The following is a 25,188-nucleotide window of genomic DNA, read 5'->3' as shown; positions in this document are numbered from 1 at the left end:
TGTACCTAACTGTATCATCAGGAGCCTGGGGAGTCAGAGACATTTTCAAATTGCTTCAAGAATAATTCCCCATTTGGCCAGGCATGGTGACAGACACCTGTAATCCCAGCACTCTGGGAGGCCAAGGTGAGTGGATTGCTTGAGCCCAGGAGTTTGAGATGAGCCTGGGCAATGTGGCAAAACCCATCTACGCGAAAAAACACAAAAATTAGCTGGGCATGGTGGTGCATACCTGTAGTCTCAGCTACTCGGGAGGCTGAGGCGGGAGGATCAGTTGAGCCCAGGAGGTCAAGGCTGCAGTAAGCCATGATTATGCACTGCACTCCACTCTGGGAAACAAAACAAGACCCTCATCTATTATTGATGTTTGGGTCCAGTCTTTTGCTGTCACATTAATACAATGAACAGTCTTGTATACACACGTCATTTTAAAAGTATACACTTGTGGATGCACAGTAAATTCTCAGAAATGGAATTGCTGAGTTAAAGGCATTTGCATTCATAATTTTTGATAGGGACAAGTGACCCTCCAGAGGGTTGTATTTATTTAAACTCGTACCAGCAATGTGTGAAAAATCTTGTAGCTTTGTCAACAGAATTTATTATTACTGTTTTGCATTTTTGCCAATCTAATACAAGGGAAAATATTATCTTAGGATAGTTTTAATTACAGTTATGTTGTTATGAGTAAGGTTAAGCAACTCTTCTTAAATTTGCAGTTATTTGTACTTCTTTTTCTGTGAAGAGTATCTTCATATTTGCCCATTTTTATTTTATTTTATTTTTTGTTTTGAGACAGAGTTTCGCTCTTGTTACCCAGGCTGGAGTGCAATGGCGTGGTCTCGGCTCACCACAACCTCTGCCTCCTGGGCTCAGGCAATTCTCCTGCCTCAGCCTCCTGAGTAGCTGGGATTACAGGCACGCGCCACCACGCCCAGCTAGTTTTTTTGTATTTTTAGTAGAGACGGGGTTTCACCATGTTGACCAGGATGGTCTCGATCTCTCAACCTTGTGATCCACCCGCCTTGGCCTCCCAAAGTGCTGGGATTACAGGCTTGAGCCACCATGCCTGGCCATATTTGCCCATTTTTTACAGGTTTGTTGGTATTTCTCTTTTTGATTTTGTAAACAAAAAATAAAATTCTAAGGCCCACCAGCCATCTGAATGGACCCCTTCTCTCAGCCAAGCGCATTCCAAAGTTAACCAAAAAAACTAGTTCAGGCCATGATAAGAAGGGAGAACCAGACAAGCCTCATTACACCCTTTTAGATATAATTCCTTCAGGAATTACTGATAGAAAAACTAAGGCTGGGTGCAGTGGCTCACACCTGTAGTCCCAGCACTTCGTGAGGCAGAGGCAGGCAGATTGCTCAGGAGTTCCAGATCAGCCTGGGTAACATGATGAGGCCCTGGCTCTACAAAAAATGCAAAAATTAGTCAGGCATGGTATCACAGGCCTGTTAGCCAAGCTACTTGGGAGGCTGGGGTGAGGGGATTGCTTGAGCCTGGGGACTTAAGAATGCAATGAGCTGTGACCACGCCACTACACTCCAGGCTGGGCAACAGAGAAAGACCCTGTCTCACAAAAAAAAGAAAAAGAAATATTTATTATCTATTTTCTGCAAAGCCTGCTACCTGGATGCTTCATTTGCATGATAAAACCCTGGTCCTCACAACCCCTTATCATAACCCAAACATTCCTTTCTATTGAAAAGAAACCCTTTAAAACAATTGCTGATCAGAAAATCTTTGTGCCTACTACTTGGAAGCCCCTGCTTCTGGTTGTCCTGCCTTTTCAGGCAGAACCAATGTACATCTGCCATGCATTGATTGGTGTCTCATGTCTCCCTAAAAAAGCTGTACACCAACCACCTGAGGCACATTTACTCAGGATCTCCCAAGGGCTGAGTCACCGGCCCTTGATCATCCATATTTGGCTCAGAATAAATCTCCTCGAATATTTCACAACGTTTGACTTTTTCCATCCACAATTTCTCGGAGTTCTTTAAATATTAGGGAAATAAACTGTTCTTTGTGATATTAGTTGCCAAGAGGGTCACTTACTTTTTTTGACATGGCTTACAATGGCTCTCTCTCCACCTCATGAGGAGGCTTTTGTTTGTTTGTGTTTATGTATTGGAGTTTAGAAATTTGTCATTTTGGGGGTTTTTATTTCTTTTCTTGTTTATTTCAGCAATTAGCCATTTTTTAAGGACTATTAAACATAAGTCTTCACCACTTTAACATTATAAAAGAATTTCGGAATTTCTATAAGTTCTCTTTTCAGAACTTGTATGCCTTCATATTTTACATTTAAATCTTTGATCCACTTGATATTTTCTTGGAGCAAGATGTAAGATATGGTTCCAACTTAATTTTTTTCCAGACATTAACTTGTTATTCTAACACTGTTTACTGAATAATCATTATCCCCCTCCCAGATTTGAGATGCATCACTTGCTGCTGTAAAAATTTGCATGTATTTAGATCTATTTATGGATTTTCTGATCTCTTCTGCAGGTCTATCTATTATACTCTTTTTTTTTTTTTTTGAGATGGAGTCTTGCTCTGTCATCCAGGCTGGAGTACAGTGGCATGATCTCAGCTCACTGCAACCTCTGCCTCTGAGGTTCAAGCAGGTCCCCTGTCTCAATCTCCTGAGTAGCTGGGTCTACAGGTGTGTGCCACAACACCCAGTTAGTTTTTTGTATTCTAGTAGAGATGAGGTTTCACCATGTTGGCAAGAGTGGTCTTGATCTCCTGACATTGTGATCTACCTGCCTCGGCCTCCCAAAGTGGTGGGAGTGGTGGCGAGTGCTGTAATCCCAACTACTTGGGAGGCTGAGGCAGGAGAATTGCTTGAATTCAGGAGGCGGAAGTTGTAGTGAGCTGAGATCGTGCCGTTACATTCCAGCTTGGGCAACAAGAGCGAAACTCCATCTCAAAAAAAATTTTTTTTTATTTTTACGTTTTTTTTTTTTTTTTCCTGAGACAGAGTTTTGCTCTTGTTACCCAGGCTGGAATGCAATGGTGCGCTCGGCTCACCGCAACCTCCGCCTCCTGGGTTCAAGCAATTCTCCTGCCTCAGCCTCCGGAGTAGCTGGGACTACAGGCACGCACCACCATGCCCAGCTAATTTTTGTATTTTTAGTAGAGACGGGGTTTCACCATGTTGACCAGGATGGTCTTGATCTCTTGACCTCGTGATCCACCCACCTAGGCCTCCCAAAGTGCTGTGATTACAGGCTAATTTTTACTTTTTAATTTATTTTTATTTTTTTCACTCTGTCGCCTAGGCTGGAGTACAGTGATGCAATCTCAGCTCACTGCAACCTCTGCCTCCTGGGTTCAAGTGATTCTCCTGCCTTAACCTCCCAAGTAGCTGGGATTACAGGCACCTGCCACCATACCTGGCTAATTTTTTATTTTTAGTAGAGATGGATTTCACCATGTTGGCCAGGCTAGTCTCGAACTCCAGACCTCCAGTGGTCCACTTGCTTTGGCCTCCCAAAGTGCTGGGATTACAAGTGCAAACCACCATGCCTGACCTTTATTTTTTTTATTTTTTTTATTTTTCTTTTTGAGACCGAGTCTTGCTGTGTGGCCAGGCGCCAGGCTGGAGTGCAGTGACGGCATCTCAGCTCACTGCAACTTCCGCCTCCCAGGTTCAAGCAATTCTCCTGCCTCAGCCTCCCAAGTAGCTGGGACTACAGGTGCGCCACCACCACTCCCAGCTAATTTTTGTATTTTTTTAGTAGAGACGGGGTTTCACCATGTTGGCCAGGATGGTCTCAATCTCTTGACCTCGTGATCCACCCGCCTCGGCCTCCCAAAGTGCTGGGATTACAGGCGTGAGCCACTGTGCCTGGCCCATGCCTGGCCTTTAAAGAAATGTTTAAAGAATGTTTTTCTTCACCGATGAACCATCAGTTTGAAAGTTCTTAAATTCCTCTAATTCCGTATCTGCCAAGCAAGACACTTGTTCCTCATGGTATTATTTCTGTTTGCAAACAGCTACTAAATTTTAATATTTTTCTAATTTCTTTGTTTTTGTTTCTCTTACTTGGTCCAGGAACAAGGAAATATTTTCAGTGGTTTTATTCCCAGATGAGAATCCCAAGGCCGCATTCAATTAGACTCAGCCTCTGAATGGTCTTTTAAACACAAACCTGGCTGCATGAAGCTCATGTCACAAATTTGATGTCATGAAAGAGAAATTTAGTTGATTAGTCACCTGGAGTGGATAAGACGGGTGGACACGGCATATATAAAGGAATAATCCATGAGTGATTGAGGCTAAAGTAATCCTCTTCAGAACTAGGTCAAGCAGTTTATTTAGGGTTTGGCTGGTGAGTCAGCCTGGCGAGGCTTGGACATCCAGGTTTAGGACCTTGTAAGGGTGTGTGTGTGTGTGTGTGTGTGTGCGTGTGTGTGTGTGCGTAACTTGGATAAAAGAGTGAAAGAGTGATTCATCTTTCTGAAAGAACCTCTGTCTCTGTCTCTCTTTGTCTTTTTTCTTGTCTTTCTCTCACACTTTCTTCATCTCTTTCTCATACATTTGCTTGTTCTCACACTTTCTAGAACCCTTTTTCTCTCTCTCAGGCCTGCTCTGACTCCTGTTTCTTTCTGGCACCTCCTCTTAAGAACTAGTACAAGGCTTTTGCCTGAGACATGACAGGGCAGGTGTATTAGTCTGTTCTGACACTGCTATACAGAAATACCTGAAGCTGGATAATTTATAAAGAGAATAGGTTTAATTGACTCATGGTTCCACAGGCTGTGCAGGAAGCATAGCTGGAGAGGCCTCAGGAAACTTACAGTCATGGCAGAAGGTGAAGGGGAAGCAGGCACACCTTCACATGGCCCGAGCAGGAGGAAGAGAGAGAGAGGGGGGAGGTGCCACACAGATTTAACAACCAGATATCACGATAACTCACTCACTATCCTGAGAACAGCACCATTCAATCACCTCCCACCAGGCCTCACCTCCAACACTGGGGATTATGACTGGACATGAGATTTGGGTGGGGACATAAACCCAAACCATATCAGCAGGGGAGGGAAAAGAAATGGTGAACCCAGGAGTACCCTGGTGGGGCTTGATCTGATTCCCTGTTGTTACTCCTCCATCCATTCACTCAGCTATCCTGTTGTGCTCTATTTGGACTCCAAACTGAGGTTTACAGAGAAACTTCCGTGGGTATCTAGATACTACTGTCATCTCCTTATTTCTTCCTACCCATGCTTTAGTCGATGTTTTGAGGATCCCTGGGCCTTTGGAAATATGAAGGAGCTTTGTTGGTCCTATAAATGTGCAGCGAAGACAACAACAAAAAATAAATAAATAAGAAGGGAAACATAAGAGGATCATAGATAGTGTCAAAGAGTAACTGGTGATTTTATAGCTTTAAGGGAGAAGTTTTATGCCTATTTTTGTTTCAAAAACAACCTGTGGTCTTCACAAGCCGTGGCACTAAAATAAACATGAAACTAACAACTAAGCACAGGTTTCTAAGCTATAGTTTATGATCTTTGGCAAGATAATGATCCAAGGAAGACAGTACAGAAATAAGAAAGAATAGGCTGGGTGCAGTGGCTCATGTCTGTAATCCCAGCACTCTGGGAGGCTGACGCGGGCAGATCACGAGGTCAAGAGATCAAGACCATCCTGTTCAACACGGTAAAACCCCATCTCTACTATAAATACAAAAATTAGGGGATATGGTGGCAGGTGCCTATAGTACCAGCTACTTGGGAGGCTGAGGCGGAAGAATCGCTTGAACTCGGAGGTGGAGGTTGCATCGAGCCGAGATTGCACCCCTGCATTCCAGCCTGCGTGACAGAGTGAGACTCCATCTCAAAAAAAAAAAAACAAAAACAAAAAGAAAAAAGAAACTGGGTAATTTATAAGAAAAGAGATATAATTGCCGGGCGCGGTGGCTCAAGCCTGTAATCCCAGCACTTTGGGAGGCCGAGGCGGGTGGATCACGAGGTCGAGAGATCGAGACCAACCTGGTAAACATGGTGAAACCCCGTCTCTACTAAAAATACAAAAAATTAACTGGGCATGGTGGTGCGTGCCTGTAATCCCAGCTACTCAGGAGGCTGAGGCAGGAGAATTGCCTAAACCCAGGAGGCGGAGGTTGCGGTGAGCCGAGATCGCGCCATTGCACTCCAGCCTGGGTAACAAGAGCGAAACTCCGTCTCAAAAAAAAAAAAAAAAAAAAAAAAAGAGAAAAAAGAAAAGGGATATAATTGACTCATGGTCTGCAGGCTGTACAGGAAGCATAGTGGCATCTGCTTCTGGGGAGGCCTCTAGAAGCTTCCAATCATGGTGGAAGGCAAAGTGGGAGCAGGCACATTGCATGGTGAAAACAGAAGCAAGAGAGAGAGAGAAAGGCACCTCACTTTTAAACAGCTAGATCTTGCAAGAAATCATCATCATGAGGACGGCACCAAGAGGGTGGTGCTAAACATTTCCTGAGAAACCCACCCTCGTGATCCAATCACCTCCCACCAGGTCCTACCTCCAACAGTGGAGATTACATTTCGGGGTGGGATTAAGTTGGGGCCAATAGCCAAATGACATCAATTGTTAAGGAAATAAAAGCTTTCTGACATTTTATACGTATGTTCCTCATTCAGATTACACAGTTCTTGTGTTGTGTTAGGTGTAACCCTCTCACTGGCTTTGTTCCTGTGAAGGCCAGTGGATAAAACTTCTTATGCTATTCATGAGGGATATTCATTGCCTTGAAATAGGGAGCTGGAAAAGACAGGCCAGTTCTGAATCAGAAAACCAGGGCTCAGGTGACTCTCAGAGCTCAGAGGCACAAAAATAAGCCATGTTTTATGATTGGGTCTGGCTCCGTTGTGGTTTTTTTTTCAATTTTTAATATTTTGTTTTATATATATATCCTCATTATTTTTAGGAGATATATATATCTCATATATATATATATCCTCATATTTGTCATATATATATGTATGTGTGTATATATATATATATATATATATATATATATATATATATATATATGAATCTCCTCATTATTTTTGGTAAGGTTTCCTTTCAAAGTTCTGGCCCTATTTCTGAAGACGTAAAAAAGGGCCTTAGATCCTTGGGAGCGGGGTTCTTACAATGTGGTCTCAGGGCCAGGAGCAGCAACAGCATCTCCCTGGGGACTCAGGAGTAAGGCAGGTTCATATGTGTCACCCGCATCTACTGATCAGGAACTCTGGGTGTGGGACCCAATGATGAAAGCCATCCAGGGGGTTCAGATGCTGCTCAGGGTTGAAAACCATAGGCTCATCTGAAGAGCTGCAGGGGGCAGCGCCCTCTGGAGGCCACATGGTCACAGCAGCCATGGAAAAAAAAAAAAAAAAAAAAGAAAGCAGCTGCATCCAGACAAAGGAGCATGAGTCCAGGTTTCCAAGTCCAGCTGTCCCTTCTCATGCAAAGAGACTTCTGCTGTGGTCAACTTTGGAGAACCTGACTTGATTGAATTAAAGGATACCGCTGCTTTTTAAATAATAGTGCAGGCTCTCAGCATGGATGAATATGGGTGTGTTCTAAAATATTTAGTGTTCTATTTACTTTTTCCAGCTCGGGTGTTCATATCATTCCCCTATTCAAATTTTTTTTTTAACTGGTGCTTCATTAAACAGTCATCTCAGCCTAGTTTTTGTTTGTTTGTTTATTTGTTTGTTTGTTTAGGAAAGTTTCGCTCCGTTGCCCGGCTGGAGTGCAGTGTCGCGATCTTGGCTCACTGCAACTCCCAGGTTCAAGCAATGCTCCTGTATCAGCTTCCCCAGTAGCTGGGAATACAGTTGCATGCTACCACACCCAGCTAAGTTTGGTATTTTTAGTAGAGACGGGGTTTCACCATGTTGGCCAGGATGGTGTCGATAGCTTGACCTCATGTCCAGAGTGCTGGGATTACAGCCGTGAGCTACCGTGACCTGCCCTCAGCCTAGTCTTTAAGGCTTCTGCAATGGGTCCAGTCCTCAGTCTGAGCTCTCTCTTTCTTCCTCCTTACATGGAAAAATGCTTCTTGCTTGCTTTTGTGTTCATGTAGCTCATGCAACAACGGCAGTTCACACAGTGTGTCTATTCACAGCTATGTTTCTTCTCTAAACCGAGCTTCTTAAGGGCAGGGACCACATTCCATTCCTGCTTTTCCCAGCATTTAGCACAGTGCCTGTTAATCATAGCTGGTTGGAAAATGTTTTAAAAATGAGTACGTGGGTAAATATTACTTGTGGTCTATCTATGCTGAACTATTTGCTGTTCTTGGAACTTTCTAACTTTGTCTTCCTTCATGCAGTTCCTTCCAATGTGAGATGCCATTACATGTCCATCTCTACCCTCTCAAAATCCCACCCATTTTTTAAGATTCACTCATAGTGGCTGCTTAATAAACACATGGGAGTGAACTGTACAGAGCGTGCACTTGATTGAGCAGAGTCATCAACTGGCAAGTTCATTAAGTTACACTGTTCCCAGGGCAAAGTGCACACATGACAAAAAGTGGCACAAATAATAACAATAACATTAATCTATAATATCAATCACTGGTATTGGTTGAGATCTGATCATATGCCAAACCTTGCACTAAGCATTTTACATACTGTATTTTATTTAATTCTTAAATCAGTTTATGGAGAATGTATTGTTATTTATAAAAATTTAGAATGAGGAAATGGAGCCACAGAGGTGTTAAATAATTTGCCCAAGATTATATAACTAAAAATGTCAAAGACTAGGTTTCACTATGGTGCCTAGGCTGGTCTTGAACTCTTAGGATCAAGTAATCCTTCCTCCTCAGCCTCCCAGATAGCTGGGACTATAGTCATGCCACCATACCCAGCTAAAACCAATATTAAAATGTATGTCTGGGCCGGGTCTGGGGGTGCATGCTTGTAATCTCAGCACTTTGGGATTACAGATGTGCACCACCAAGCCCAGCTAAATTTTGTATTTTTAGTAGAGAGGGGGTTTCACCATATTGATCAGGTTGGTCTCAAACTCCTGACCTCAAGTATTATTCCTGTCTTGGCCTCCCAAGGTGTTGGGATTACAGGCCTGAGTGAGCCACCGCACCTGGCCTGACACATTCTAGTTTTTTTTTTTTTTTTTTTTGAGATGGGCTCTTGCTCTGTAGCCCAGGCTGGAGTGCTGTGGTGCGACCTCAGCTTGCTGCAACCTCCGCCTCCCAGGTTCAAGCAATTCTCCTGCCTCAACTTCTTGAGTAGCTGGGAGTACAGGTGCAAACCACCACACCTGACTAATTTTTGTATTTTTAGGAGAGACGGGGTTTCACCATGTTGGCTAGGCTGGTCTCCAACTCCTGACCTCAAGTGATCCCCACCTCAGTCTCCCAAAGTGCTGGGATTACAGGTATGAGCCACTGCTCTCAGATAGGTCAGCCAGCTGTTAACTTAAGGGAATCTATAAAAGCCAGACAGCTTCCCTGGAAGCATATGAAGAGAATCTTGTCTCTTGCAGCTGTAGGACAGCCTGGGCTAAAGATCAGGCCTAGGAATTAATAACAAGGTGGCAGGGCTGCAGGAACAGGTGAATGTGTAGCTTCCACTTGTCTTCTGGTTAGGGTGCCAGCTGAAAAAACTTACATGGATGTGTCTGAGAAACTTGAACTCCTTGCTGTATTCTTTTGACCCCTCTTGGCTGGCAGAACCAGTAGTTCTTACTAAAGGAGAATAGCCTCCTTTTGCCTGAAGACCAAGAAAGACCTCATCTTAAGTGGCTGTGTCAAAAGGTGATGGTTAAAGGCCGGTGTGGTGGCTCAAGCTTGTAACTGCAGCACTTTGGGAGGCTGAGACAGGAGGATTGCTTGAGCTCAGAAGTTTGAGACCAGCCTGGGCACCATAGCAAGTCCTCATCTGTAAAAGAAAGAAAGAGAGAGAGAGAGAAAGAAAGAAAGAAGGAAGGAAGGAAGGAAGGAAAGAAGGAAGGAAGGAAGGAAAGAAAGAAAAGAAAGAAAAGAAAGAAAGAAAAAGAAAGAAAGAAAGAAATAGAAAAATTGGCTGGCCATGGTGGTGCATGGTTCTAGTACCAGCTCCTTGGGGGCTGAGGTGGGAGGATCACTTGCCAGGAGGCTGAGGCTTCAGTGCGCCATGATGGCACCTCTGTGCTCCAGCATGGGCAGCAGAGTGAGACGCTGTCTCAAAATAAATAAATAAATAAAATGAAAGATGATGGTCATTCTTGAGATCTGACACTCTCATGCCCACCCTCCAGCTCATTCCTTCCAGACCAATAACTAGGGTCAGGTCTCAGCATAACCTAAAAAGAAAGGTTTAATATCTGCTACAGTAGAGGTAGGTATTCACCAAAATAACTGCAAAATTTGGCATGCAGAATATGTGCTGTCTGAAACCCGGGGACCATGTGCAGGAATGGTTTTGAGAGTACTGGGTTGGGGGAGGGTGGAAGAGCAAAATATAAGGCTGATTAGGGGAGAGTGAAATAACACCAGAATGCTCTTTTCTGATTCAGGATTAAACGTTCTAGCAAGGAAACGTGAAGCTGGTCCAATGTGCTGCTAGGATGGCTCCTTGAGGCTTGAGCATGATGATGACCTTCAGCAAAGGAGGTGGAGATGTACAGAGGAGGAGGTTAGTAGGCTCAGAGAAAAGGGTGTGATAGAATGGATTCATTGCATAAGACTATTTATTACCCACTGGGTTTTCCAGGAGGGTCCAGAGGTAGTGTTTTTATCAAAGAGATCAAAAATGTGGTAGAGAGGGGCACCAGAATCATTGAAAGCTCAGGGGTGTCTGCCCTCTGTAGGTTGGGGCCGATAATCTTAGGTGGTATCGGAAAACCGATCTCTCTGATGTCAATGGGAACAGTAAGATTTCAGAATGACAGAGACCAGCAGCAGCGCTTAAGCATCAGGTGGATGGAGACATAATGATCATAAATAACAGTAAGAGTGGAGTGTCAAATACATCACCTTGACCTTCAAGAGGGTAATGATGCTTCCTAGAGCATGTTCCTAGAGGTGAGGCAGATGGGCAGCCAACTAGGGTGATGCTTGAGGTATAGCCAGGAAAAAGAAAAGAAACGATGAGAGAAGGACTGATGTTAGTTACCACTGTAAATCCTCTTTATCCCCGTTTTCATATTTAAGTAATTCTCAGACCCAGAGTCCACTTAGAAGGGAGCATGGGTCTTTGGAGGGAGGATTCTACAGCTCTCCAGCAAGTATATACAATACATGATCCTCTAATTCTCCCCCTAATAGAACTACATGCTGGGGAAGTTTCTATATGAGCCCTGTCCAGGGCTGTTGGATACAGGATTTCAGCTGCAAAGTTTAAAGGAGGACCATCATATCCCTGTTCAATTGCATGACCCCTGTAAAAACCAGATGAGCTATAGCAATAAAGGTGGACTACAACAGATTTAAACTAATGGCCCCAATTATAGCTGCTGCAGTATATCTTTACTGTTACAGGTCTGGCACTTGATATTTGGTTATTGGTCTGAAGAAGACTTTTCTCCTACATTCTGTCAGTAAAATTGATCAAACGAGTTCACATTATTGTGGGAAGTATAGTAATGAGCCTTTGCTGAATTGGGTCAAGGTTGTATTAAACACCCTGATTTCGAAATAAAATGGTCTCCATGATCCTTGATCATCTTGACATTTTGTAGCATATCATGATGGTCTGTTACCTCATTGATAACTCTTAATTGGATCTGGGGAACAGAAAGTAGCAAAGACTGTGGATTAGATATAGGGGGTCCAAGATAAAATGAAAAAGATCCAGGGGGCTGCCATCTTGGTGAAGTTCGTAGGGGTCCAATTGTTAGAGATATGCTGGACATCCCCTTTAAGGAGAGAAACAAATCATAGCATCGTGTCCCCTCCACCACAAAAAGGAGTAGTGATTGCTAAGCATCTTTGGATTTCAGATGCAGCCAATTCTGAGTGGAGACCAGTGCAAGAAAGGACTTTATAACAGGCTAGAGTTGTGCTGCACTGTGCCCTAAGTCTAGTGCTAGATGACCCAGCAGGCCCAGTGGTGCTAGAGGTACCCAAGGTGGAAAGGATGCTGCCCAGTCTCTGACGCGCTCCAGTAGGAGAGGCACAGAACCGTATCTCACAGTCTTTCTGGATACAATCATGCCTTCTGAAGCAGAGAACCACACACTATAGGAAAAGAAGCTTGCGCCATTGTAGAGACTCAGTATCTGATTGTAGGTCACCAAGTGATGATGAGAATGGAGATGCTCACCAGGGATGGGGCATCGTCATAACTACTGACGCATAAGGGACTTTAGTAATTTGTTGTATGATGAAAAATTGTTCATAAGGATCAGGCCCAAGCAGGTCCGGAGGGCATGTCACTTTTGTGGCACTAATGCTTCTTCTTCAGTTCACACACATGGCCTGAAACAGCTTCTGGATGGTCCAGTGGTGATCCCAGATCTCAGCGATCTTGCATCTGGTTCACAGATGGTGTGGCTTGGGCCATGAAGGGAAGAAGAAAATGGACAGTGGCCATGTTACAGTCTCCTTCAACATTGACCTTAAGGACAGAGTGTGGGGGAAATCCTGTCAGTGGACAGACCTGCAGCTGGTACAGTTGGTTGTTCACTTTGTATGGAAAAAGTGGCCAGAGATACAGATATGCATAGACTTCTGGCTAGGAGCAGATGGTGTGTTTTGTTGACCAGGGGTGTGAAACTAGCAATATTAGAAGACTGGAGACATGTGGATTGCTATAGTCTAAATGTTTGTGTCTCCTCAAAATTCACATGTTAAAACCTAACCTCCAAGGTCATGGTATCAGAAGGTAGGGTCTTTGGGAAGTGATTAGGTCATGGAGGGGATTCAATCCTTTATAAAAGAGATCCCAGACAACTGGCTAGCCCTTTCTATCATGTGAGGACACATTAAGAAGCCAAATCTGTGAACCAGAGAGCAAGCCCTCATGAAAAACGAATTCCTGGGGTAGGTGTTTTCCAGAAGGTAATTTTTTTGTTTGTTTGTTTGTTTGAGATGGAGTCTCACTCTGTTGCTCAGTCTGAAGTACAATGGCACACTCTCAGCTCACTGCAACCTCTGCCTCCTGGGTTCAAGCATCCTCCCACCTCAACTTCCCAAGTAGCCGGGATTACAAGTGTATACCACCACGCCTGACTACTTTTTATTTTTATTTATTTGTTTATTTTATTTATTTATTTTTTTTTAAGACGGAGTTTCGCTCTTGTTACCCAGGCTGGAGTGCAATGGCACGATCTCGGCTCACCGCAACCTCCGCCTCCTGGGTTCAGGCAATTCTCCTGCCTCAGCCTCCTGAGTAGCTGGGATTACAGGCACGTGCCACCATGCCCAGCTAATTTTTTGTACTTTTAATAGAGACGGGGTTTCACCATGTTGACCAGGATGGTCTCGATCTCTTGACCTCGTGATCCACCCGCCTCGGCCTCCCAAAGTGCTGGGATTACAGGCGTGAGCCACCGCGCCCGGCTTTATTTTTATTTTTAGTAGACATGAGATTTCACCATGTTGGCCAGGCTGGTCTCCAACTCCTGACCTCAAGTAAGCCTCCCACTTTGGTCTCCCAAAGTGCTGGGATTACAGGCATGAGCCAATGCATCCAGCATTTTAATTTTCAGAACAACTACATGAGTAAATATTACAGTCACAACAATGTTGATCAGAGAAGTTAGGCAACTTGCGAAGCTAGTCAGCTGGGTGGCTAAGATAGAATTTAGCTGTGGTTTACAGCTAAATTCTATCCTAGCATTTCTGTCTTCAACAGTGCAAACGCAATTTCCACTTGTTTTTTGAACTTAAGAGCTATGTAACCTGCTGGGTCAGGTGAATTTACTAGGCCTTAAGAATCATCTTCTCTCATCTTCACTCCTTATTTTTTATCCTAAATTTTACCCTTTGTCCCCCTCAGTCAGACTGCAAACCTCCTTCACAGACCGTTATTGATTTGCTAGGATTACAGGCGCTCATGACCATGCCCAGCTAATTTTTCTTTTTGTTTGTTTTGGTGGAGATGGAATCTCGCTGTGTTGCCCAGGCTGGTCTCGAATTCCTGGGCCCAAGCGACCCACCCGCCTCAGACTCCCAAAGGCACGGATTGCAGGACTTAAAGAGACAGTAAGCAGAACATCTTGGCTTGACAGGTCCAGGAAAACAGCCAGGGCAACTATCAGGTTGGACTCTAGAGTGCAATTACCACTGTTGGCCACCAGATGGCAGAGGCACTCAGGGCATCGCCGCGAGAAGGCAAAGGATGCGCTGAAGACCCGTCTATTGGGGAAGCGTCAGGCCGGGGATCCACAGGTTAGCTGCGTTCTCTGCAGGGAGAGCCAGTTGTTCAGGTAAACATAATTCAGACAGCTAGAATATGAGGTGCGCTGGTGAGATTCAAACAGGCTGAACTGGGTTCTACCAGAGGGAAAAATAGAGAGAGTGTGAGCTGGAGACTGGATCATTGCAACAGAAAGTTTCAAAGGCTCCGGATCAAAACACAACATAAATAAGCTGGGGAGCAGGCTGGATGCGCTCTGCAGGCAGGGTAAGAACGGGTGATTGGCATTTGAAGGCGAGGATGAGCTGTGGGTGAAATTCAGGGTCGGCTGAGCGTCCAGAAGGGAGTTAATCGTGGTTATGCCTCGGACTATCTGACCCATAGATGACCCTGTAGTGGACTGTATTTTACAGAAATGGCCCTACACACATTTTGGGTCCTGCGTTTTCCAGGAAGCTTAGTACTTCCCTGACAAGAGGTAGAGTCTAGGCACTCTCCCCATGAACCTGGGCAGGATGTCCTGACTGCCTCAACTAACAGAATACAGCGGAAGTGACATACATGGCCTTCAAGACTCAGTCATCAAGATGGCGCAGTTTCGGCATGGCTTTCTCTCTCAGGACCCTCACTTTAAAACCCGAGCTACCATGTGAGGAGCTGGGCTACCTGGAAGCCGCCATGTTAGAAACCGGGTGGAAAGATCACGTGTTGGGGCTCCCCAAAATGGAGACCTCAGAAACTGAAGTTTTTCTCTGACCCTCTCCTGCCCTCCTCTCTCTCAGTGACATTCTCCCCTGAAGCCAGCCACAAAAACTATCGTCCCTCTTCGCCAACATGGGTTACAGCAGGGGTCCCCAACCTTTTTGGCACCGGGGACCGGGACCAGTTTCCTGGAAGACAGTTTTCCCACGGAGTGAGGAGGGGATGGTTTCAGCATGAAGCTGTTTCATTCATCTCAGACCAGCAGCCATTATGTAGGTTCTGCAGCCTAGATGCCTCACAAGTGCGGTTCACAATACCTGTGAGAATGTAAGGCCACTGCTGATCTGACAGGGGGCCGAGCTCAGATGCCAATGCCGGCTCACCCACACTCACCTCCTGCCCAGTTCCTAACAGGCCATGGACCGGCACCGGCCAGCAGCGCTGGGGCTGGGACCTTTGTGTTATGTGAAACCAGAACTCCTATTCCCTAAAGCTACTCATAAAACCTAAAAATATGACTCCAATTCTCCCCTTTGCCTTTCTGCATAAAAACTGGCCGTAAGGAAGTTATTTGGCTTATCTTGTTTGACTTTTGGTTATCAGATCGATCCCCATTTCAGAGAGGATCCTCCCCATATCCAGAAGGAAACAATACTGCACAGAGAAGCCAAGAAGAATCTAGACAGGCCTTACTCAGTCCATTAGCATTAGATCATGCCATTATTATCCAATCATATTTATACACAGTCCATACTTCATTGGACCTAAGCAATAAAATGGACAATGTCCTCTGTATTTTCAAATCTTCATTCTGAAGGCTCCCACTATAATAATAATCCTACACATAAAATAGTATGTATCGGATTACAAAGAAATATAAAAATATTTTTAAAAGATATAATACATGTCTTCTTTTCTTTTTTTTGAGACAGAGTCTCACTGTGATGCCCAGGTTGGAGTGCAGTGGCCCAGTCTCAGCTCACTGCAACTTCTGCCTCCTGGGTTCAAGTGATTCTTCCGCCTCGGCCTCCTGAGTAGCTGAGACTACAGGTGCACACCACCACGCCTGGCTAACTTTTGTATTTTTAGTAGAGATAGGGTTTCACCATGTTGGTTAGGCTGGTCTTGAACTCCAGACCTCGTGATCTTTCTGCCTTGGCCTCCCAAAGTGGTGGGATTACAGGCGTGAGCCACTGCACCCAGCCCATGTGCTTTTCTTTTTTTTCTTTTTTTTTTTTTGAGACGGAGTTTTGCTCTTGTTACCCAGGCTGGAGTGCAATGGTGCGATCTCGGCTCACCGCAACCTCCGCCTCCTGGGTTCAAGCAATTCTCCTGCCTCAGCCTCCTGAGTAGCTGGGATTACAGGCACGTGCCACCATGCCCAGCTAATTTTTTGTATTTTTAGTAGAGACGGGGTTTCACCATGTTGACCAGGATGGTCTCGATCTCTTGACCTTGTGATCCGCCCGCCTCGGCCTCCCAAAGTGCTGGGATTACAGGCTTGAGCCACTGCGCCCGGCCCCATGTGCTTTTAAATTAATGTATTAAATAATATAAAATGTTGCCTGTAATAAATACTGCACCTTTCATGTGTTGGTGAGCATAGATGATATTTGGAGGTATCTGAACAACTGTGATAAAACAAACTTATTGCTGTTTTTTTGGTAACGAAGTCACAGGTACTTCTAATATTTTAATATCTTGCTGCTTTTATTCATTATTGAAGGAAAAGCTAAATTTCATTTAGAGATGAGTGAAAATAAAGGAATAGTCTTTTCCCCCATCCAAGTTCATGAACAATCTCCCCTACTTCCTCAGCTCCCGCCATTGAGAACCATGGGAAACAGGTGCTTGCAAGGATCTCAGGGAATATTAACCAAGCCTGTCTTCTGCGGATGACAGAAGGGAAGGGAGTGACATTTAGTTCTTGCCCAAAGTCACGTGGCTTTTTGGTGGCAAGGCATTTTCCTAAGTGTTCCTCTTCTCCCTTCCATTCTCGTTCATTCTCCTTCCTGTACATCTGTCTGCTTCTCTTTCTCCATGGCTTTTTCTGCTTCTGTGACCCTTCCTATTCATGAAATGAAACGGAAATCTTTAAAACCAAAGCCCCATGTCCACTAGCTGCTTTCTCATTCTTACTCACAATTCCAGAGTTTTTCTTTTTCAATTGGGCCTCATTGTTCTCATTTACATCCTGTGATACTTCACATGAGCCCTCTACTAAGATCATACATTCCTGTGTACTCCTGCATCTCACCCCGAGAACATGCTGCACTCTTTTTTTTTTCCCCATGTATCTGCATTAGCATCTCTTCCACGTGCGGTCTGAGAATTACTTGAAGCGGAATCACCTGGCCCCCTGCACAGCCTCATGACTGCATGGGAGTGATGTTTAGAACTTACATTTTCTCAAGGTGCACTGGCTGGTCTAATGGCTCTGAATGTTCTCGCAACACAGATCTGAGCCTCGCCCCTCCTGAAGGGCCACACTAGTTCCACCGACCCAGTATAGCCTCTTCTCACTACGAGAGCCTCACCTCCTCTGGAGATACCCACTTTCAGTATTGCTGCTTCTTGTATCTTGTCCTGTTTGCTTGATTAGAACATTAAGGCTGAGAGAAAGAACAGAATGAGGTGATTAACAGTCATGGTACTGGATACTCCTCAAGCCTCAGTGAAGTAGATACTATGGATCCCATTTTACAAGTAAGAAAATTAAAATTTGGCCGGGCACGGTGGCTCAAGCCTGTAATCCCAGCACTTTGGGAGGCCGAGGTGGGTGGATCACGAGGTCAAGAGATCGAGACCATCCTGGTCAACATGGTGAAACCCCGTCTCTACTAAAAATACAAAACATTAGCTGGGCATGGTGGCGCGTGCCTGTAATCCCAGCTACTCAGGAGGCTGAGGCAGGAGAATTGCTTGAACCCAGGAGGCGGAGGTTGCGGTGAGCCGAGATCGCGCCATTGCACTCCAGCCTGGATAACAAGAGCGAAACTCTGTCTCAAAAAAAAAAAAAAAAGAAAAGAAAATTAAAATTTAAAAAGTTGGGTAATTTGTTTAGGGTCACACAATTAATAAATGGTGAAATTAGGGGTCGGGCACGGTGGCTCACGCCTATAATCCCAGCACTTTGGGAGGCCGAGGCGGGTGGATCACGAGGTCAAGAGATCGAGACCATCCTGGTCAACATGGTGAAACTCCGTCTCTACTAGAAATAAAAAAAAATTAGCTGGGCATGGTGGCGCGTGCCTGTAATCCCAGCTACTCAGGAGGCTGAGGCAGGTGAATTGCCTGAACCCAGGAGGCAGAGGTTGCGGTGAGCCGGGATCGCGCCATTGCACTCCAGCCTGGATGACAAGAGCGAAACTCCGTCTCAAAAAATAAGAAATAAAATAAAAAATAAAAATAAAAATAAATGGTGAAATTAAACTGCTAGCCTTGCTAGCCTAGGTCTTTTTTTATTTTTCTCCCAAGCCTCTGTTTTCATGACACAGACCTTATTCAATGTAGCCTCAGGGAGGAGACACAGCATCTTTGCATTTGCTGTACCTCAAAATATGTTCCCCTTTTTTTTTTGGCAAGCATCTGGAATTGATCCTTCACAGATTTCTTTCTCATTTTCTACCCACTCCCTTAAATGTATGTCCTTCTAAAGTTCTGCCGTGATCTCTTCTCTTTTCTCATTCTTCATACTAACCTCATTTTTTGCACCTATATGCCAAGTGCCTGAATCTATCTCAAGCCAGGATTTCCCTGTTGAGCTTGAAACCCATATGCCTAAATGCCTAGTGTGAGTCCCATAGGGACTAAAATCCAGCCAACTGGACCTTGTTCGTTGGCCTCACTTCCAAGCACCTTTTCTTACCAAGCACTTCAGCTGCTGCGGCAGATTCTGTGGGAAGGCTCTTTCAACATCTCCAGCCTGTATTTAGTGGACCTCCCCAGTGGAGAGGCTAGAACAATCCTTTTCTATTCTACCCCTTCGTTTGTCAGGGCCCCACGGCTCAGTCCTAATCCCTCTTTCCTTTTACAGTCATTCCTTAGGTTGTATCTTTCAGTTTACAGGCATTTTATAGCATAGATTTGCTGATGGATCTCAAATGTCTCTTTCCAGCCATCTCTCTCCCCCCGGGGTTCAAACCTGCCTACCCTATCACACGTTAGCCATCTTCATATGAGTGTCTAATCAGTGTTGCACAGTCAGTACGTCCAAACCGAACACTGAGATCCCTGCTGCCTGATGTGCTCACCTTACATGCGGTGCTTGACTGACCCTCCCACCCCTTTCAGGGTTCTATTCAGATGCCTTGCTCTGCCCACCTGTCTCAGACACCCACCTACACCTTAGCCACTTAATTTTATTTCCATAGCATTTGCTTTCTGGTGGGTTGCCATGGGCTACTGCACTCCAGCCTGGGCAACAGAGTGAGACTCTGTCTCAAAAAAAGGAAAAGAAAAAAGAAAAGACATGTATTATATCTTTTAAAAATATTTTTATATTTCTTTGTAATCCGATACATACTATTTTATGTATAGGATTATTATTGTAGCGGCAGCCTTCAGAATGAAGATTTGAAAATACAGGGGATGGCCGGGTGCGGTGGCTCAAGCCTGTAATCCCAGCACTTTGGGAGGCCGAGGCGGGTGGATCACGAGGTCAAGAGATCGAGACCATCCTGGTCAACATGGTGAAACCCCGTCTCTACTAAAAATACAAAAAATTGGCCGGGCGCAGTGGCTCAAGCCTGTAATCCCAGCACTTTGGGAGGCCGAGGCGGGTGGATCACGAGGTCAAGAGATCGAGACCATCCTGGTCAACATGGTGAAACCCCGTCTCTACTAAAAATACAAAAAATTAGCTGGGCATGGTGGCACGTGCCTGTAATCCCAGCTACTCAGGAGGCTGAGGCAGGAGAATTGCCTGAACCCAGGAGGCGGAGGTTGCGGTGAGCCGAGATCACGCCACTGCACTCCAGCCTGGGTAACAAGAGCGAAACTCCATCTCAAAAAAAAAAAAAAAAAAAATACAAAAAATTAGCTGGGCATGGTGGTGCGTGCCTGTAGTCCCAGCTGCTCAGAATTGCCTGAACCCAGGAGGCGGAGGTTGCGGTGAGCCGAGATCGCGCCATTGCACTCCAGCCTGGGTAACAAGAGCGAAACTCCGTCTCAAAAAAAAAGGAAATACAGAGGACTGCTGTCTCCCTCGTACCTAGCAGGGTTCCCGTACATGTGAAGTGCGAGCAGTATTTCTTCCTCTCCAATGCTCACTGCCGCTGTTCTAGCACGGGCCATTATTTCTCGCCTGGCTTGCTCCAAAAGTCTAAATGCTCTCTTTGCTTCCAGTTCCAAATATTGTCCAAGCTGAAGCCCATGTGATCCTTTGAAAACACAGAGCTGTTTGTCTGCTGTCCTTTTCAGACCTTTCAGGGAGTCTTAGTTTGATGGAACCTTCTGTCTCAAGCAGCAGAAACTCAGCTTGCTCAGGCAATATGAATTTTCTTTTCAGCTCGGCATGGTCTTGGTCTCTCCATCTGGACACCAGACATGCCACAATTCTCTTGTACCTCAAAGGCCCTGGCATACATGGACCTCTCTATTTGGAAGCTGTATTAGTCTGGGTTCTCCAGAACGATGGGACCAATAGACGTCTGTGCATACATAGAGAGAGGGAGAGAGATTTATTCTGAGGACTTGGCTCAGGTGATTGTGGAGGCTGGGAAGTCCAAAGTCTGCAGGGTAGGCAAGCAGGTTGGAGACTCAGAGAAGCATTGCAGTTTGAGTTTGAAGGCAGTCAGCTGCCAGAATTCCTTCTTCCTCAGAGGAGGTCAGTCATTTTTCGCATAAGGCTTTCAACTGATTGAATGAGGCCTCCCACCTTATGCTGGGTAATTGGCTTTACTCAAAGTCTACTCATTTAATGTTAATCTCATCTAAAAAAAGAATACCTTCACAGAGACATCTAGAATAATGTTTGACCAGATAGCTGGATATGGTGGCCTGGTCAAGTTGACACATCAGAAAACCTCCCTCCAACCTCCCAACTCTTTTGGTTAACTTATTCCAGATATTGGCTTAGATACCTCCTTTGAAAGTCTTTTATGACCAACATGGGGGTAGGTGCCTCTCTTTTTTTTCTTTTTTCTTTTTTTTTTTTTTTGAAACAGAGTTTTGCTCTGTCACCCAAGCTGGAGTGCAGTGGCGCAAGCTCAGCTCACTGCAACCTCTGCCTCCAGGTTAAAAGGATTCTCCTGCCTCAATTTCCCGAATAGCTAGGATTACAGTTGCCCGTCACCACACCAGGCTAATTTTTGTATTTTTAGTAGAGACAGGGTTTTACCATTTGGTCAGGCTGGTCTCGAACTCCTGAACTCCTGACCTCAAGCAATCCACCTGCCTCGGCCTCCCAAAGTGCTGGGATTACAGGCGTGAGCCACTGCACCCGGCCAGTGCCTCTCTTTTGAGCCCCAGGGACTCCTCGTATTTATTCTTGGCACAGATTTATTTTACCATATTACAAAATGCCACCTTTTGTGGTCTTGTTCCCCACACCAGAAGCTTACTTTGTGAACATCTACATTGTTCTCTATTGTATCATCCTCACCTCCATAGTACCTGACATATGAGAACTGCTCAGTAAATATTCATTGAATATTTGAATCATTGAATGGCTCCCATGTGCTTCAAATTTTTTTATATACTTTAAGTTCTGATGTACACCTGCAGAACGTGCAGGTTTGTTACACAGTTAGACACGTGCCATGGTCCATCATTGCCTATTTCTCTCTCTTCTCTCTCCATAATCAGAGCTGTAACTAGGGCTGGCCATGGTGTTTTTGCCCCAGGGCTCTATAATTTACAGTATGCCAGTTTTTAAAATGATCGTGCAACTAATTCAATATCACAAGCGTGTAGTATCACTAAATTTAACAGCTAGTAAGTGAGAAAAACTGGTTAAAAAGGAGGCCACCAGATGGAAAGGATTATCAATAGCACCCATATGCCAGCTGAGACATGAATCACAAAGTCGATTTGATGGCATGTTTTATGCTTGCCCTGGCACCAAAATTGCTAGTTACAGCTCGGCCTGGACACTCCATTGTACACAGTACTTTCTGGTGGCAGATCTATTAACTTTACTCAGTGTGTGAGGGGAAAAGAAGGTGGAAAATATACTGACACCAGAAAGTTATGTGTAGGCTAGAAGGTAGACCTGCCTTTTTCTCTTTGTCCTGCTTACTGGAGAATTAGGATTTGAGGTTCAGCCAAAGGAGGATACAGCATGACTTACAGGCACTGATCTACATGGGTCAATGAAATGTGCAAGATAATATGTGTCCATAGCAGGCACAGCCACCTCCAGTGCCTCCACTTCTGGGATGTGCAGCCCCATGGAGCAGCCACTGGCAGAGAGAGAGGGAATGACTTTAAACAGTCGGTACTGGGATGGCCCCACAACTCCTCAAAGATGGGGATGTTTTTCTATGTTACCAACATCATACATCAGCCAGCAGTTTTAGCCCTAAAGATATTAGCATATGAAGTCCTTCACTGCAGAAAATCAAGAACTAAAAGATGGCTCCCTAATTAGCTTGCAGTCTTCAGCTCTTCAGACTTTTTGCCATCATTATCTAACTGAATATTTTTTTTCTGTCCAAAGTCCTCACTTAGACACAGAGTTGCTTGTGAAGCTCTGTGGTCAATAATCAACCATCCTATTATTATAGTAGGTAGTCAAGCAGAAATGAGCAGGGCAGGAGAGGGACACCCCCTCCCCCCACAACCTCCTACCAGGAATGTCAGGTGATCGTCAGGTGACGATCAGGTAGTTGTTAACTGTTTCTCTAAAATACTAATTGGTTGCAGCTGGCACCAGGGAATGGTATTCTTCCAATAGAAAGAAAAACCTGAAAATTGTCAAGTTGGCACATGTTTAAAGTCATTCCCTCTCTCTTTCTGCCAGTGGCTGCTCCATGGGGCTGCACATCCCAGAATTGGAGGCACTGGAGGTGGCTGTGCCTGCTGTGGACACATATTATCTTGCATATTTCATTGACCCATGCAGCTCAGCGTCTGTAAGTCATGCTGTATCCTCCTTTGGCTGAACCTCAAATCCTGTCTAGTTAGCAGGATAAAGAGAAAAAGGCAGGTCTACCTTCTAGCCTACACATAACTTCCTGGTGTGGGTATATAAAACCTGAAACTGATCATTAGCTTCCTGATAAGATCTCAGGAGCTGGGTGAGTGGGGTTGGGCATGTGCACTAAGAGGCACAATGGTGAAGTTTAACCAGTATAGGATCTTCCTCTAGGAGCATTTGGTAAGGGACGAAGGCCTCAAGTGAGCCATTTGCAAACTCCAGTACTGTGCATGTGGCCCCTCCTAAGTGCTAGCAGGCCACTGACCACTGTGCATGCAGATAGCTTAACCCAAGGGCAGAAAAAGGGGAGAAGTAATGTAAGACCCCGGAAGTATGCCAACATATGAAGCCCTAAGTAAAAGGCCAAACCCTGCATTTAATCTCTCAAATTGCCTGCTTGGCCCTCTTCCAACTGTACTGTACTTCTTTTCATTACTACCCTAAAACTTTTTCTTTTTCGTTTCCTTTCTTTTTTTTTTTTTTTTTTTTTGAGACGGGGTTTCGCTCTTGTTACCCAGGCTGGAGTGCAATGGCACGATCTCGGCTCACCGCAACCTCCGCCCCCTGGGTTCAAGCAATTCTCCTGCCTCAGCCTCCCTAGTAGCTGGGACTACAGGCGTGCGCCACCATGCCCAGCTAATTTTTGTATTTTTAGTAGAGACAGGGTTTCACCATGTCTCGTGATCCACCCGCCTCGGCCTCCCAAAGTGCTGGGATTACAGGCTTGAGCCATCCTTTCTTTTTTTTAAAAAAAGAGTCTCACTCTGTTGCCCAGGATATAGTGCAGTGGTGTGATCTGGGCTCATTGCAACCTTTGCTCCCCAGGATCAAGCAATTCTCATGCCTCAGCCTCCCAAGTAGCTGGGACTACAGGTGTGCGCCACTGCCCCTCAGGTAATTTTTTATTTTTAATAGAGACAGTTTCGCCATCTTGGTCAGGCTGGTCTTGAACCCCTGGCCTCAAGTGATCTGCCCACCTCCACCTCTCAGAGTGCTGGGATTACAGGCATGAGCCACAGGACCCAGCCTGCCCTAAAACTTTTCAGTAAGCTTTCACTCCTGCTCTAAAACTTGCCTTGGTCTCTCTTTCTGCCTTATGACCCTCAGTCAAATTCTTTCTTCTGAGGAGGCAAGAACTGAGGTTGCTGCAGACCCATACAGATTTGCCACCAGTAACATACTTTGGTGCCATGTGACTCAGATACATTCTGCTGCTAACATTACTTTTTTCTATTTCTTAGCTCCTGTGCTTCCTTTATTTTTATTTTTTTAAATTTTTTATTTTTGAGACCGAGTTTTGCTCTTATTGCTCAGGCTGGAGTGCAATGGGGTGATCTCGGCTCACTGCAACCTCCACCTCTTGGAGTCAAGCGATTCTCCTGCCTCAGCCTCCCGAGTAGCTGGGATCACAGGGGTGAGCCACCATGCCCCGCTAATTCTTGTATTTTTAGTAGAGACAGGGTTTCTCCATGTTGGTCAGGCTGGTCTCGAACTGCTGACCTCAGGTGATCCACCTGCCTCAGCTTCCCAAGGTGCTGGGATTACAGGCGTGAGCCACCGTGCCCCGCCACCTGTGATTCCTTTAAAAACCCCTATGTCTCATTTTTCAGAGGCAGGAAGCATACACTGAGGAGTCAGAGTAGCAGCATCCCAGACACTCAGCTTCTTGGCCCCTATGTCGTTCTCTCATGGGCTGGTATTTGTGAAGGAGTGAGGATCACTGCAAGTTCCCCTTGGCCACCTGTCAGCTATGGAAGCTTCAAATTCATCATCAGTACAGTGGGATAACCAGTAACGGCTATTTCAGTTATAAAAAATATGCTTCTTGGAACTTCTGAAGACATAACCAAGTGCTTACAGGCAAATGTTATGTCTGTCCTTTGCTAATAGAATCATTTCAGTCTCTTCCCTGCCACATCCTCCAGATACTCCTCATGTATTGACTGCAGAGACATTTAAATGAATTAGGAGGCATTAACCACTGACTTTTCTGTTTTAGTTGCCGGAAAAATGTAATCAATAAGGAAGCCAACCTAGTATT

The 25,188-nt window shown here is 45.0% G+C and overlaps 1 protein-coding gene across 4 annotated transcripts in view; it reads left to right on the top strand.

The window, feature by feature from the left end:
• The window catches only part of C2H9orf85 (chromosome 2 C9orf85 homolog), a 241,069-nt gene that overhangs the window by 81,423 nt on the left and 134,458 nt on the right, over positions 1 to 25,188 (top strand). Inside the window, exon 3 of one of the 4 annotated variants that reach the window (XM_074394679.1) lies at positions 10,521 to 16,272. The exons of the other annotated variants lie outside the window; for them this stretch is intronic. Within the exon in view, the coding sequence (XP_074250780.1) occupies positions 10,521 to 10,548 (28 nt within the window). The 3' untranslated portion in view covers positions 10,549 to 16,272. Of the gene's footprint in view, positions 1 to 10,520; positions 16,273 to 25,188 lie in introns of those variants that run through there. 4 annotated transcript variants of the gene reach the window in all.

The sequence above is a fragment of the Saimiri boliviensis genome, chromosome 2 (assembly GCF_048565385.1).
Source record: "Saimiri boliviensis isolate mSaiBol1 chromosome 2, mSaiBol1.pri, whole genome shotgun sequence".
In the NCBI taxonomy this organism is placed as follows: domain Eukaryota; kingdom Metazoa; phylum Chordata; class Mammalia; order Primates; family Cebidae; genus Saimiri; species Saimiri boliviensis.
The sequence above is the reverse complement of the archived record's forward strand: the minus strand, read 5'-3'. Positions and strand labels throughout refer to the sequence as shown.